Source organism: Leucopleurus acutus, assembly GCF_964270905.1.
Source record: "Leucopleurus acutus genome assembly, chromosome: 1".
NCBI classification, from domain to species: Eukaryota; Metazoa; Chordata; class Mammalia; order Artiodactyla; family Delphinidae; genus Leucopleurus; species Leucopleurus acutus.
Window position 1 is genome coordinate 146,202,338 of NC_139142.1, and position 16,029 is coordinate 146,218,366.

At 50.7% G+C, this 16,029-nt stretch overlaps 1 protein-coding gene across 2 annotated transcripts in view; it reads right to left on the reverse strand.

Annotated features, from left to right (window-relative positions):
* Positions 1-443: 443 nt before the first annotated feature.
* Positions 444-16,029, reverse strand: part of OTUD7A (OTU deubiquitinase 7A) — a gene marked incomplete at both ends in the record, with an annotated part of 196,413 nt that continues 180,827 nt past the window's right edge. For both annotated transcript variants that reach the window (XM_082841749.1, XM_082841750.1), the window contains 3 exons: positions 444-1,877; positions 2,974-3,058; positions 3,233-3,347. In XM_082841749.1, the coding sequence (XP_082697875.1) occupies positions 444-1,877; positions 2,974-3,058; positions 3,233-3,347 (1,634 nt within the window). The remainder of the gene's footprint in view (positions 1,878-2,973; positions 3,059-3,232; positions 3,348-16,029) is intronic.

Below are 16,029 nucleotides of genomic sequence, written 5' to 3' on the forward strand. Positions count from 1 at the left end.
CCCGGGGCCGCGCGTTTGCTTCGAAACCCTGGGTGGCAACAATCGCACGCAGGTGACCGCTACATGGAAGAGGTCAGTCGCCGGGTTAGGGAAAAAAGAAAAAAAAAAAAAAGGCATGTAAAACACTCCCTTCTAAAAACAAAGGGCTGCAAATTTCTTTATTTCTCTTATTGAAGAACAAAAATACCCTTGCAATGGCTATTGAGTTTCCACAGGTACGAGGCAGATGCTAGCTAGCACACCCACTTCCAACAGTATGACTTGTTTCCTATCCGTCTACTACCTGAGTGGCGTCAGTGTAGGTTCAGGCACCATTAGGAACGTTTGACCAAACACGTACACAGCACGGACAGAGGATCGCCGGCCTCCCGGTGGACCAGGGCGCGGAGGAGACACCAACAGCGTGGAGAGGACAGCCCAGCCGGCGGGGCCGCGGCGCGCGCTCAGGGCCGGGCCGCGCGCGCCTCGCGCCGCCGCCGCAGCTCCTCGCGGTAGCAGTACGAGCAGTAGTGCTCGGTCTCTGCGCGTCCGTAGAACGCGCAGTTCTCGCGCTGGCAGCGCCGCTGCGCCGGCCCCGCGCCGGGGCCGCCCCGGCCGCCCTCACCGTTCGATCGCGCGGCCGGCGCGTCGGCGTCGGCAAACTCCAGGCCGTCGCGCGCCGCGCCGAAGCCGTTGGTGTAGGTCTGCGACTTGGGCTCGGCCGCGCCCGCCGCCCCCGCCGCGCCGGGCAGGGTTATTGGGACGGCGCGCGCCAGCGACTCGACCGTGTTGACGGTGCGCAGGGCAGCGGCGCGAGCCGGGCTGTAGCTCTGCGACGACAGCGAGCGGTTCTGCTGCGGGTACGTGGCGCACGGCCGCAGCGCGCCCACGGCCGGGGCGCACGCCTCGTCCCGCGCGCCCGCCGCCTGCACGTGGATGACGCTCTGGCGCCCCGGCGCCGGGGGGCTGCGGCCCGGGACCGGTCCGCTGGCACCCGCGCGTCGCGCGCCGCCGCCGGGGCCCGGGGAGGCCGCGCCGCCCGCCGCTGCCCGCGTCGCCCGCGCGCCCGCCGCTGGCCCGGGGCTCGGGCGCTCCTTGAGCTTGAGCACCAGCTGCGTGGGAGGCCCGGCCGGCGGGCCGGGCGAGGCGCGCTCGGGGCCCGGCGCGCCCTCGGCCTCTGGCCTGCGCGGCGGCCGCTTGGCCGTGGAGGCGGCGGCGGCGGCATCGCGGCGCCGCTGCTCCTGCTCGGCGCTGAAGCGCTCCTGCGCGCTGGTCAGGTAATAGCCGATCATCTCCTCGTGGAACTGGTGCCGGTGGCTGGTGAGCAGCAGGCCGGCGAATATGAACTTGCGCTCGCCCTGCATGGCGGCGCGCAGGATGTTGAGGCTCAGCTTCACGTCCGTGCTGTACTTCCAGGCGTCGCCGCGGGGCCCGCCGCCCTTGTCGGCCGGCGACGCGCCCGCCGTCTTGTCCGTGGGCGACGGCGTGGTCTTCTCCGAGGGCGACGTGCTGGCCGAGGCGCCCGACTCCTCCTTGCTGCCCTTGCGCGCCTTGGCCTTCTTCTCCTTGCCGCGCTCGGGCGGGTCGCTGTGCTTGCCGTTGGCGGAGTTGGCGCGGCTCATCTTGCCGTGCACCAGGCCGCCCAGGCCGCCCATGTTTTTCTTCAGCTTGATGCCCAGCGTCTTGCTGAAGCTGCCCAGCTTGTTGGCCACAGAGTCCGCGCGGGTCTTGTCCTTGTCCTTGCGCTGCTTCTCCTTCTCCTTGTCCTTGCCATTCTTGCCATTATTGCTGTTGGAGTTGCTGCACACCGAGTCGCGGTCCGAGTCCAGCGAGTCGGGCAGGGACTGCACGTCCTCCCCCGCCGAGGCCGTCGGGGACTCCGGCTGCGCCAGAGGGGCCTGCAGGGGAGAGGGAGGGCAGGGACGGGAGGAGGTTAGAGATCAGTTGGCCCCACGCGGCCGGTGGAGGCAGACCCCGCCGCCGCGGTGTGGCTTCCGGCCTCACTGCCCGAAACCCGAGCTGTGTCCCAGCTTGAGAGTCTCCTGATTCTCGATCTAGAGCCGCTGCCTTCACAGCCCTCGTGGGGGTGAGAAAAGAACACCCACAGCCACGTCATGACATACTCCAGGCAGCTGGACTCTGGAGCCAGACTGCCATCCACTGTCACTCGTGCCATCAGTAACATGGGGTATCGGGACCTGCCTCAGGGAGCCCTGTGAAGTTTAGATACACGTAAACGCTGGAGTACAAAGCACTCTGAGCAGTGCCAGTTTGTCCTGGGTACTGTGTGCCAGGCACTGCCCTCCTTGCTTTCCTCATGAAACTTAAAAAATATTCGTTACGAGCCCCACTTTATGGGTAAGTAAATTTATGTCTGGGGAGGGCCAATTATTTGTAATTTTTGTTTTTTAAACAAATCCCTTTTCCTGGGACTTTACTACTGAGATCACAAAAACATCGGTCAGATACTTAAAGCGAATCCCTCTTAGCATCTGGAGGCAGGGCCAGCATGGGTCCTCCCTGGGGGAGGGGGCCAAGTGGGGCGCCAGCCCCCTGTCTCACAGCCCTCCCCTCATGGAGGGGAGAAAAAGAGGGGAGAGAAGAAGAAAAGGAGGGGGTGCCGAGGAATCGCGCCCTCGGTTCCCTGCCTTTTCCAAGGACCCACACACAATTTTATAGTTAATTCCGCTCCGTGGCAGCACATCGTGTTCCCATCTCGGCAAGAGAGAGTTTTGTGTTGTGAGTTGCCTACGGTTTGTTTTCTGAGTGGGCGTGTTTATTCCTGTCGCTCTGGAGAAAGTAAGGGGACAAAAACTCCCCTAGCCGGAGCGCGCGCCTACGTCCAGACTCGCAGGCACAGGCGCACAGAGGCACGCGTTGCAGCCCAGCCAGGGCGGCAGGGCGGCGGGGCCGCGGGCAAGGCTGCGATGCACTTCGCCTGCCCGCCCCGGGCCGAGTGCGCCTGCCGTCCGTCCCGGCGCGCGCCAGGCTCACCCGGGTCTCAGAGGGGATCCGGATCCACGTCACATTCATGTAGCTGTGCAGAAGGTTCAGCTTGGCTTCTAGCGACAGGATCAGGCTACCGAGAGAGGAACACCAAGTGAGATGCGCCCCAGCTCGCCCTCGCGCACCCCGCCAGTGCAGCCAGCCACCCCCGAGGAGCAGGGGCGCCGTGTCCAGCCCCTCCCTGGGAAGCCCGGAGACAGACCGCCCCGTAGGGCGCCAGGGGAGGGGACACAGGGTAGGGTCTTACTGGGCCAGCCGGGCGTTATCATTGTCGTCTTTCCCCCACTCCCAGTCCTTCCCGGGGTCCACCGCAAAGTGCAGAGGCAGCAGCTTGTGCTCTGAATCCGTCAGGGGGATCACGGCTGGAACGCAAAAGAGAGAGACCCGTGCCAGGTGGCTCGGGGGCGGGGACGGGAGGCTCGAAGTCCCCGTGACCCCCAGGGAAGACAGGAAAAGGCCACCGAGACCAGGTGTCTCCATGATTGAGGAAACCGAATGGAGTTGTACACAGGACCTCTACGCCAGGAGTGGTGTTAAGGCCGGAGGTTTCAAACGCACCATGAACAGTTTAAAAAGTTTCCTCTTTATTGTGGAGGCTGAAGAGCATTTGGAGACCTGGGCTTGACCTGGGTCAAAAGACAGGTGCCGTCCTTGGGCAGCAGACAAAAAACAGCTATTACTGCTTCTGTGGTTTCTAACGAACGACCCAGGCCAGACAGCGCAGTGAGCGAGGTCACCTGGGAGGGGGCTTGGGGCCAGGCCCGCCCATCTCCTCCCAGAGAAGGGGAGCGAGGGCTGCCTGCGCATCTGCTCTGTGTTGCTGCGGGACCCACGGACCCTGTGGCCCTTGCCACAGGGAGCTCACATCCTGTACTAGGGACATGATGAACAGGTGACATACAGCTCAGGCTGAGGGTGAACAGCAGGCTGAGGGAGCTTTGGCAAGCTTTTCTAGGGCTGACCAGTGAGCCTTCTGGGGAGGGAACGCGTAGGTGGACAAGGCAGTGAGGAGAGATGGGCTCCACACTGCACCCAGGGATGGATTCATCAAAACACACCCCTGCCCTGGGGGAACCTGGGCCCTCCTCAGAAAGGCTGGGCTGGAGGCTGCTGTTTACAGGTTTGTCTGGGATCTGCTGGGAGCTTCTGAGCCTGGTGGGATCAGCTCCCTAGTGACGGGCTTACTCTTGTTGTCAGGGCCAGAAAGAATGCGGGGAGAGGACAGGCGCCATCCCGTTTCTGCCCTCTGGGCACAGCGTTGCGTGGGGACTGCACTAAGCTTCCCTGCAGGCCTCACCTGAGCATCAGGCCCCAGCAGAGTAGCACAGCCTGGGGCTCCGCCAGGCCAGCTGCTATGTTTGCTGGAGCTGGGCTCCATGCCTGTGGCTGGTGGAGAGAGCACTGGGTGCTGCCCTGAGTGCTGCCTGGGGAACCAGCCTGCCCAAACGCTGGGGCTGGCACGTGTGGGTGCAGGGCCTGGTGCACCTTCAGGTGTGACACTCAGACCCTGCTGCGGCCTCCACAGGGAGGTCTCGCCTCCGCTGTCGCACCGGCTTAGGAGGCAGTTGTGGCCGGGCCCCTTTCTAGAGGGGGAAGTGGGCTAGGAGCTGAAAGCTCATGGATGGGGCCCTCCCTGTTTCAGGCTTATCCTTGCCTATTCAGGCCCTGGAGCACCTCTTTCCTGCTCCTATGCTGGCGGCCAGATGTTGCCTGTGCCTGATTGAACACATGGGGCCTCCCACACGCTGCTTTCCTTTGGCACCGAGAGCCCCATCTTTGGGGACACTGAGCCCCCAGGCACCACTCCAGGATGCACGGGGCCTTGCTCCTTCCTGGGGTTTACCTTACCTTCTCCTTACGTCCCCCCCTCCCCCACCCCATGCTGGTCATGAACCTGGTGTCACTTCCCCAAGATTCATGACAAGGGAATCATGGCAAAAACAGAAAAGACAAATCAATAAACAATAAATACATAAAATCTATGATTGAATACCATTAATAATTGATTTTCTGGTAAGAAATCAGAAACATTGACTCAGTGCTGCCCTCCAGTTGCTAAAGACACACAAATAATCCTCTTCCTCTACCCCAGCCCCTAACCCCTCATATCAGGGAAACACAGCTTTGCTCCAGAATTTCCTTTTCATCTCGATGTGGCTGGGTGGCACTGTGCTCTGGTTTGGGAGGTCAGGGGCCACGTGGTCTGCCTAGGCCACAGACTGCTCAGTCCAGCCTTGATGTGGCTGTGACACACAGGCTGCCCCTCCCCAGGCTGAGCTGCAGGGTAGTCACACCCAGGGAGGGCTGCAGGATAGCTCAGGACCAGCCTCCCTTGGGCCATACCCAGGAGCTAGTCCCATAGTTCCAAGGGTCACCACGACAACAGAGAGAGGGTTGCCCTGGCTTCCCACCCATGGGGGTGGGCAGGGGGTAGAGGCTCCCTCTGTAGACAGGGCAGCATGGCTCCCTGGAGGGCTTGGTAAAGGCACCCACTCCAGGCGCCATGCAGATGGCCAAACCAGTGTCCAGGAAACGGGCCCAAGGACTCTTTTAAATAAGCATCCCCTGTGGGTCTTAAAATCAAGCAAATCTGGGAAACATTGTTCTAGAATAATCTGTTAGGAGCAGTTTCTGTGGGTGCAACGTGGGCGATTTGGGGTCTGGCCGTCCACCTTCCCAGGGGAGAGGTGCCTTGAGGGTGCCTGCCCAGGCCCCCACCCTAGCATTAGGAAAGAGCACATGCTTACTCGCACCCATGGGGCGTGAGCAGAAGTGCTGGGGGAAGCCCTGGGCGATGTGGTTGTGGGGCGGGTGTGCCTTCTCCCCTTCACCCCTTCCCGCCGTGATGCCTTCTGATCATGGCAGCCCTACAGGATATCAGGAATGCGCTCCTGACTCCCCACTTGGAGGGGAACTGCCCGCCCGTCAGGAACACCTGTTTTAGACTTTATCTGCAGGAGAACCAAACTCCTATCACATGAAGCCACTGTGATTTTGGTTTATTTGTTTCAGATAAACCAGCTAAAGTAGTACAGCTGTACAGCCCCCCTCAGCCTCCCTACCAAAGGGCTCCTGGAAATTCCTACACTCAGTAGCTGGGCTGGAACGGACTTCCTGGACTCCCCACCCTGACCTCCCCAGCTCCCCCGCCCAACACACAAAGCAGAAGGTTGGAATCACCTGAAGGTGCTAGGGCCTGACCACCCAGCAGGCTCCTGGCAGCCTCTCAGCCTGGATGTCAGAAGGCGTCTTCTGTGCAGAGGGCACAGCTGTGGCCTGCTGGTCAGGGCTGGGGCTGCAGGGCCCAGGAGCCCCACCTGTAGCCGTACAGCCTAGAGCGGCCTCAAAAACAGGCCTCTGTGAGCCTCAGGTACTTTCGTTGCCTCTGCCTCTCACTTTACACACTTACTTTTCCCTGTTGGAAACCTGGCCTCACCCAGTGAGAGGGGGAGTGATGCGGTGACTTGCCCTCTGGTGGCAAATGTCAGGAACAGCAAATACTTTTCAAAATAAACCTGCAACCTTTTTTTTCCCCTTTGAAAAAACTCTCTTCTATCTTTTAACCTGGAAACATATAGGCATCATCTCAAACTAGCCTGGACAAAGGATAACCGAAGCAGCAACCAATTTTCAGTACTTATTTTCCAAAAAAGAGTGGAGACCTCTGGTTTCTGTTTGGGATGTAAAAAGCCGAAGGAGCAATGTCCCACCAGTATAATAACAACAAGCTGGACGAACTGCAGATTCACAACTTTCCTTTAACCCGTCTGAGAGCTGAAGTCACAGGCAACTGGCCAGCCACAGGTGGAAAGACAGGTGCCTTTGAGGAGGGATGGACATGAGCTTAATTGGACCCCAATAAGCTGGACCCCACTAAGAAGAATTCAGCTAAAATTGTTAACAAGTTGGTAAAGGAAGGGTGTAGCCTAGTGAAAGAATACAGAACCTTGGGGGCCACAGACATAAGGGAAATTCACAAGAACTTGCAGGCCCCTCTCCATGGGACCTGACCTGGTGCTCACAAAAAGACTGGCCAGAATTCTGAGAAAGTGTCCTTCACGGACCTCTCCCATCTGCTAAGGAAGGAACTGCAGAGAGCAGGGCAACACACACTGTTGGTCTTAGGGCACTGGGCCTTTCCAGTCACTCCCTCCCCCCAGATCCAGGGACACAGCACCCACCTAAGATAGAGGCTTAATCAGAACAACAGAAACATTACCCTTCTGGGCTCTGCCTCCTGCACCCAGGCTAACAAGCTGCTAGAAAAGGGGCAAGAATATGGAGAGAGACCCTCAGCACAAAGGTATAGCAGACAATGAGAAATACCAGCCCCACCATAAACACAAGATACAACTAGAAGGATTTGAAGGCTGGATAACCAGGGCAGCATCAGATCCTGACTAGGCTGATCCAAACCCCGTGCAGCAAAAGGGAAGGAGTCAGAACGATATGCCTTAGTCTTTGTTGCCCTACTCAAGATGGCTAGCTTTCAACGAAACATTTTCGGCATAAGAAAAGACAGGAGAAAACCAACACATTAACAAGAGAAAAGACAGGTGACGGAACAAGACAGATATGACACAGGTATCGAAACTATAGGATGTGATTTAAAATAACTGATTAGGGACTTCCCTGGTGGCCCAGTGGTTAAGACTTTGCCGTCCCATGCAGGGGGTGCGGGTTCGATCCCTGGTCAGGGAGCTAAGATCCCACATGCCTTGTGGCCAAAAACCCAAAAAACATAAAATAGAAGCAATATTGTAACAAAGTTAATAAAGATTAAAAAAATAAAACAACTGATTAATATCAACAATAAAATAATATTGTAACAAAGTTAATAAAGATTAAAAAAATAAAACAACTGATTAAAAAAATAAAACAACTAATTAAAAACAATTTTCTAATAGAAAAAGTAGGTACCATGCAGAATTTGATGGTTAATTTCAGCAGAGAGTAAGAAAGAGTCAAATCGAAATGCTAAAAATAAAAAAACACAATAATGGAAGTAAAGAATGACTTTGAGGGGCTGATCAGTAGACTTTACACACCTGAGGAAAGAAGCTGTGAACAGTAAGATAGGTCAATAGACATTAATCAGATTGAAACAGAAAGAGAAAAAAGTGGGGGGAGGGTTGCAGAACAGAAAACCCAAGATCGGCGGGGCAGTATCAGATAGCACCAGATCTGTGTAAGTGTAATCCCAGAAGGAAAAGAGAGACAGAAAAAACCAGAAGAGATATTTAAATAAATAATGGCTGACATTATTTATCTAAATATTTCCAAAATGAATGACAAACTCTACCACAGATCAAAGAGGCTAAGAAAAAAACAAGCAGGAAAAACAACAGCAACAAATCTGTATACATAGTATACTCAAACTGCTAAAAACCAAAGACAAAGAGAAAATCTTGAAGGCAGCAGGGGAAGAAGACACATTACATACAGAGAAACAATTCTAAGGATCACAGCAGACCTCTCATGATAAAACAGGTAAGACAGAAGACAATGGAGTTATATCTTTAAAGTGCTGGATGAAAAAACCCTGCTAATCCAGAATTCTATACACAGCAAAAATAGCTCTGAAGCACGAAGGAGAACTTTCTCAGACAAAAATGAGAAAACTCGTCCTCTGTATACCTGCACTAAGAAATGTTAAACGAAATTCTTTAAGGGGAAGAATATGTTCCCAGTAGAAACTTGGATTTACACAAAGAAATGAAAAGTGATAGAAATAAAATAAATGAATTTGAAAATAAAATTCAGCTTTCTTCCTTTTAATTACTCTGAGAAGTAAGGCAAAGAGAGCAATAGTGTATTACATGTTTACAGCACATGTAAAAGTAAAGAGCTTGATAATGATAGCCCAGAGGATGGGAGGGAGGGGTTGGGAATACATTGTCATGAGATCTGTATACAACACATGAAGTAGAATGTTACTTGAAAACAGAGTCTCAGTAATTAAAGATGTTCACTGTAAACCCTAGGGAAATCACTAATAATTAAAAATACAGGTATAATAGTAAATCAACAGTGGAGATAAATGGAACCATTAAGAAGCCCAATTAACACCAATGAAAGAAGCGAAAGATCCTTAAAAAACTAAAAATAGAACTATTGGGTTGGCCAAAACGTTTGTTTGGGTTTTTTCCATAAGATGTTTGGAAAAACCCAAACGAACTTTTTGGCCAACCCAATACCATATGATCCAGCAATCCCACTCCCAATCCCATATATCCAGAGAAAACCATAACTCAAAAAGATACATGCATCTCAGTGTTCATAGCAGCACTATTTGCAATAGCTAAGACACAGAAGCACCCAAAATGTCTATCAACAGAAAAATGGATAAAGAAGATGTGGTGCATATATACAATGGAATATTAGCCATAAAAAAGAACTAAATAATGCCATTTGCAGCAATATGATGGACCTAGAGATTGTCATACTGAGTGAAGTAAGTCAGACAGAGAAAGACAAATACCATATGATATCACTTATATGTGAAATCTAAAAAAAGGGTACAAATGAACTTATGTACAAAACAGAAATAGAGTTACAGATGTAGAAAACAAATCTGTGGTTACCAGGGGGTAAGGGCAGGGGAGGGATAAATTGGGAGATTGGGATTGACATATACACAGTACTATATATAAAACAGATAACTAATAAGGACCTACTGTACAGCATAGGGAACTCTACTCAGTACTCTGTAATGGCTTATATGGGAAAAGAGTCTAAAAAAGAGTGGATGTATGTATATGTATAACTGGTTCACTTTGCTGTACACCTGAACCTAACACAACATTGTAAGTTAACTATACTCCAATAAAAATTAAATAGAAAAGTAAGCAAAAGGAGACAGGGAAAGAGAAAAAAAGAACAAAAAACAGACGGAACAAATAGAAAAGAGCTACCATTAAACGTAAATAGTTAAAATGTGCCAATTAATAAGTGACATTGTCAGATTGGATATAAAAGCAAAACTGAAGTATATACTGACTGTAAGAAATCCATTTTAAATATGAAGACATACATAGGTTAAAAGATACTAATAAAAATAAAAAAACTGGAGTGGCTCCAGTGCACGGCCAGTTACCAAAGATATAGAAGAACATTACAGTTCTCCATGAAGCTATCACAATCCCACATGTGTGCATGGGCTTCAGAGTACATGAAGCAAATACTAACAAAAATGAAAGGAGAAGGACACATTCATTATGGATGGAGACTGCCACTTTTCCCTTAGGAAACGACAGAACAATAAGAAAATCAGCAAAGATATAGAAAACTGAACTATGTCATCAGAGACCTTGAATTAATGGACATTTATGGAACCCAACAACAGCAGAACACGCATTCTTTTCAAGACCCCATGGAATATTCACCAAGGTGGAACATATTCTTAGCCAACCTTCACAGATTTAAAAGAATAGAAATCATAAAAAGTTTGTTCTCAGACCATAACTAAATAAAACTATGTACCCATAACCAAGAAAGATATTTGGAGAATCCTCAACTATTTGCAATTTAAACAGTGTGCTTCTAAATAATCCTATCGGTCCCTAATCCCTGTCCACCGCTGTGAAGGTTAATGTTATGTATCAACGTGCCTGGGCTAGGGGATGTCCAGAGAGCTGGTACACATAATGTCTGGGTGTGTCTGGGAGGTGGTCCTGGTAAAGATTAGCATTGGAATTGATAGACTGGGTACAGAGAACTGCCCTCACCAACATGGGCAGGCAGCATCCATTCCATGGAGGGATCGAATAGCACAAAAGAGCCAAGGAAGGAGGAATTTGCTCTCTTTGAGCTGGGACATTGATCTTCTCCTGCCCGCAGACATCGGTGCTACTGGTTCTTGGGCGTTTGGACTCAGACTGAATTACACCACTGGCTTTCCTGGTTCTTCAGCTCGCAGTTGGCAGATGGTAGAACTTGGCCTCCATAATTATGTGAACAAATTCCTATAATAAATCTCCTCTTATATATATATATCTATATGTATCCCATAGGTTCTGTTTCTCTGGACATCCCTAACAGAACCACTCATCTGTTTTCCATCTCTATAATTTTGTCATTTCAAGAATGCTATAGATCTAGAACCATACAGAATGCAGTCTTTGGGGATTGGTTTTTTCCCTTCAGCATAATTCCCTTGAGATCCACCCAAGTAATTGCATGAGTCATAGTCATTCATTTTTATTGCTGAGTAGGATTCTGTGGCATAGACGGTATGTTGAACCATGCACCCGGGAAAGACATTTGGGTTGTTTCCAGTTTTTGGATATTACAGATAAAGCGGCTATAAACATTTGTGTACAGGCTTTTGTGTGAACATAACTTTTCATTTTTCTGGGATAAATGCCCAGGATTACAATTGCTAGGTTATATGGAAAGTGATGTTTCCTTTTATAAGGAGCTGCCAAACTGTTTTCCAGAGTCACTGAACCCTTTTTACATTCTCACCAGCAATACAGGAGCAATCTGGTTATTCCACATCCTCTCCAGCATTTGGTGTCGTCAGTTTTTAAGATTTTAGTCATTCTGATAGGTGTGTAGGGACGTCTTACAGTGGTTCTAATGTTGACCATCTTTTCATGTGCTTATTTGCCATCCGTATATCCTCTTTGGTAAAATGTTTGTTCATGTCTTTTCCCAGTTTTTATTTGGATGGTTTGGAGATTTTTTTTGCTATTGAGTTTTGAGGGGTCTTTGTATATTTTAGATGTAAGTCCTTTGTTGATAGGTGGTTTTCAGATATTTTCTCCCAGTCTATAACTTGTCTTTCCTTCTTTCTTCCTTCCCTCCCTTCCTGTCCCCCCCTCTCTTTTTCTCTTTCTCTCTTTGCAGAGCAGAGGTCCAAGTTATTAATTTCAGCTTTTTTGGGGGATCATTCCAATCCCAAAAGACTGCATTCTCTGTATGATTCCAGTTATGCAACATGCTGGAAATGACAAAATTCTAGAGATGAAGAACAGATTTGTGGTTCTATTAGTCAGGGATCTCCAGAGACACAGAACAAACAGGAGACATATATAAGAACTCTTGGGGCTTCCCTGGTGGCGCAGTGGTTGAGAATCTGCCTGACAATGCAGGGGACACGGGTTCGATCCCTGGTCCGGGAAGATCCCACATGCCACGGAGCAACAAAGCCCATGTGCCACAACTACTGAGCCTGTGCTGTAGAGCCTGCGAGCCACAACTACTGAGCCTGCATGCCACAACTACTGAAGCCTGCACGCCTAGAGCCTGTGCTCTGCAACAAGAGAAGCCACCGCAATGAGAAGCCCGCACACTGCAATGAAGAGTAGCCCCCCTGTGCCGCAACTAGAGAAAGCCCGTGCGCAGCAACGAAGACCCAATGCAGCCAAAAATAAATGAATAAAAAAAAATAAATTTATATTTAAAAAAACCAACTCTTCACCTACCTCTAGGTCCATAGTTGTGCATTTTACATTTACTTTATGGTTAATTTTGAGTTAATTTTTGTATAAATGAGGTTTGGGTTTAAGTTTTTGTTTTTTTTTTTGCTTATGGATGTCCAATGACTTCATCACCATTTGTTTGAAAAGACTATCCATCCTCTATTGAATTTATTTTGTGTCTCTGTCAAAATCATATTTTGTGGGGTTATTCCTGGGTTCCATATTTTGTTCCATTGATCTCTGTGTCTAACTCTCCGTCAATACCAGGTACTGTGTCAGGAGCTCTACATTCATTACTTACAAGTCTTACACCAGCTACAGGATTTTTGCTCCAACTTTACAGAAGAGGAAGTGAAACTCTGGTACATAAGTGACTCCAAGCCAAAGCTGGAGCTGTGATTGAAAAGCAGGTCTGCCCTCCTCCACACTGTGTACTTTGTCTTCCACTACTGTGTCACCCTGCCTTTTTTTGAATTATCTGAAATTAGTAGATCGTGAGCATCTAATCTCGTTCATTCATTCATTTGTTCATTCAACATTTAATTGCCTCCCAGGTGTCTTGGTGCTGGAGACACAAAGATGAGAAAGACAGGACATCTGGCTTCAAGACATCCAGGATCTGGCCAGTGAAGAACAGGAGCCTCCGAAAGGTGGTCCTTGTCATCCTTCTCCTCTCCCTGTTCCCACCTCCACGGCGACCTTGGCTGTGGCTCACCAGTGCCTGAGAACAACCTCCAGCGGGCCTGACGTAGAGTCCCCGGCTGGGCGAGAACCTTGCATCCTTGCGCCTCTGGGAAAGATCAGACTTGCTTTATGAGGATTTGCTTCATGAGACCTCGAGGTGCAAAGCAATGGCAGCCCTGTCCGCTCCACAAATGCAAGGAAAGTGGTGAGTTCCTGCTCGATGAGCTGCCCATGGCCTCATGCCCCAGACCACCCACTAGGCTCTGATCAGGATGCTTTCTTTCCCACAGACCCTTTCCCCAGAAAAACGTCCCCAGAGACAATTCTCTGAGCGGACTCAGGTTATCAGGAAGCCGGCCATTTCTTCTGGATACGTGTCCTCTCATGCATCAGACGCAGCCCTGGGGGACGGTGTTGAGGGGGGCTTCTCGGAGAGCAGAAGCAGGCTGTCACGCTGGCTGACCAAGAGGTTCCCTCCCCATGTCCAGGGGGCAGGACAGGTGCCTGGGGCTTTGTTTTCCTTCTCTTCTGCAGGAGGATTGATGAAGGCCGTGTCCTGTTCTGACACCACCCATCAGAAGCCTGCAGGTCCACAGGGAGCCTGGGGCAGCCTGAGGGAGAGACGGCACTTCATATGGAGATGGGGGCTGGGCTGATTCAGGAGTGGGGGAGATGGCGGCTGGGGGTGCTCCTGGGGCCACTCTTTCTGTGGCTTAGACACCCTGGGGAGGCCTGAGGGAGCCTGTGTCTGTGCCTCCTGCTCCCTCATCTCTCCAGGCCCCGATTTCCTCGTGAAAGACCCTTGGCCAGTTCTTTCCGTGTAGCTGAGCACAGCTGGCATCTCTCTGGAACTGAGTCTCAGGCTCCAGAGCTGATGGTCCTTGGGGTGATGCAGGTGTTGGTGGACAACTGGACTCTTGGGCATTTGATCAGCAAGACCCAGCTCTCTGAATTCGCGTCCCCCTGCAAGGCCAGGACAGAGCTCATGGCCTTGAAGTTCCACACATGGCTCCTGGTCACGTAGGGGCCCTTCGAGATATTCTTGGGTCAAGAACCAACAATGTCAAAGATGACACCCCTCGTCTGGTCCCCAGGCCCTGGGGTGCAGGGTCTGAGCTAAGAGTTTGGATGCCCCCAGAGACTCTTCCTCTTCTCCAACAGTGAGGGGCCTTTGCAGGCGTGGCCCAGGCCTCCAGGGGCCATGCTCGAGGCTACAGCAGGAGCAGCAAAGGAACGGGGCGAGTGGTTCAGTAAGGCTGCCTGCAGACCACGCGGGGAGGCAAGTTGGCTCTGCACGCCCAGGCCGAGTGTGTCTTTTAGTGGCAAACTGCAAGCCTAGAAGGTGGCTGAAGAGGAAGGAGCCTGACTGCAAAGACAATGCAGGGAATTTGCATTTTTTAGGCACTTTCTGGTTTCTACAAGCCTTCTTGCTACCATGAGTTCATCTGATTCTTATAATGTCCAGTAACAGGTGGGTTGGTACGTAATTCCTCCCATTATTGTATTCAGACAGGTCCACAGATGGGCCAGTTTGATTAGAATATGATGATGAAGTGATTTTTAAGTAAAAATCACTTTATTTTAGATAGCTATATTAACAAAATTATATTATAAAATCCATTTAAATGGAATATTTAATAATATTCGTAGCCTAAGACCAATTTCTACTTAATAGGAGATAGGTGCTGTTTATTATAAATCAGTCCTGTAAGAAAGAGCACAGTTTGTCGTCAAATAGACTGGAAATGAAATGTCACATTATATATGGTTCAAGAAATCATAAAATATAGATTGGCATTTAATTTAACTATGAGCTGTGCATAAAATACAGATTGAAGACAGAGTTCATGTCCTGTGTGTGGGGTTATTCTGTTTGGCTCCACAAAATTCCCAAATTGCTCAGTTTTGTAAACGTGGGGTGTTGTTTCTAAGTGGCAAGAGATAAAGTTTCAGGCTGCTCTTGCAAAAACTTTTTTTTTTTCCAAATATCACATTTTGGGTGTGTTGAGTCTGTTTCCAGTAAATAAACTACAAATTCTGGTGTGATCATCCGTGGATGTCAGTCTCAGCCTTCAGAGCTGTCTGACAGCTGCGTGGGCATCACTGTCCAAGCCCCTTGTTCACATCAGCATCCCCTCCTCCATCTGGCTCCTTAGAGGCTGCAGAACGCAGCTCTCTGGGTCACCTGAGCGGGAACCCCTAGGGAAGGCACAGGGACACCGTGAGGGCACCCTGACCCCCATGTGGCCCCTGGATGTGCCCCAGAGGCTCTCAGGCTGTTTGCATTTAGGAGGAAAAACTATTGAAATAATTTCTCTCTCTCTCTCTCTCTCTCTCTCTCTCTCTCTCTCTCTCTATATATATATATATATATATATATATTTATTTATTTATTTAAAAAGAATAGAAACAGATGGTATTAACATCTCCCAGGAAGCGGGGCACCCCTCCCCCACCTTCTCCCATCCTGAAGGTCCCTAAGTCACCAGGTGTGAGTTGCCTTTATATCCCAAGCAAACTTTGGCTTGGGTACCACTTCCCGGACCTTGTCTCTGGGAGATGCCTGTTCCCTGATTATCACCCTGTTTGGCCAAGTCTCCTTTTTGGAAGTCGCACCATCCACCCTACTAACCTGCCCTAGTGACCCTTCACCGGCTGTGACCATTCCCTGGGGATGGCCCTCCTTCCTCAGTGTCCTCCTCTGTCAGGTGGGCACAGAACATGCAGAGGGTCAAGTGTTGCCCTTGGAAAGGACCTAGACCAGGCCTGCACACAGGAAGTGCCTGCAAGTACTGGCGTGACTGTGGGGTGCAGACTCAGCCCAGGTCTGAGTTTTGCAGAGCCATCTGAGGACGTGGCACAGGGAGGCCACGGGCACCATGCTGTGGGCATGGGAGGATCCTTCCTGCAAGCTGCAGAACTAGGGTGCAGGTGT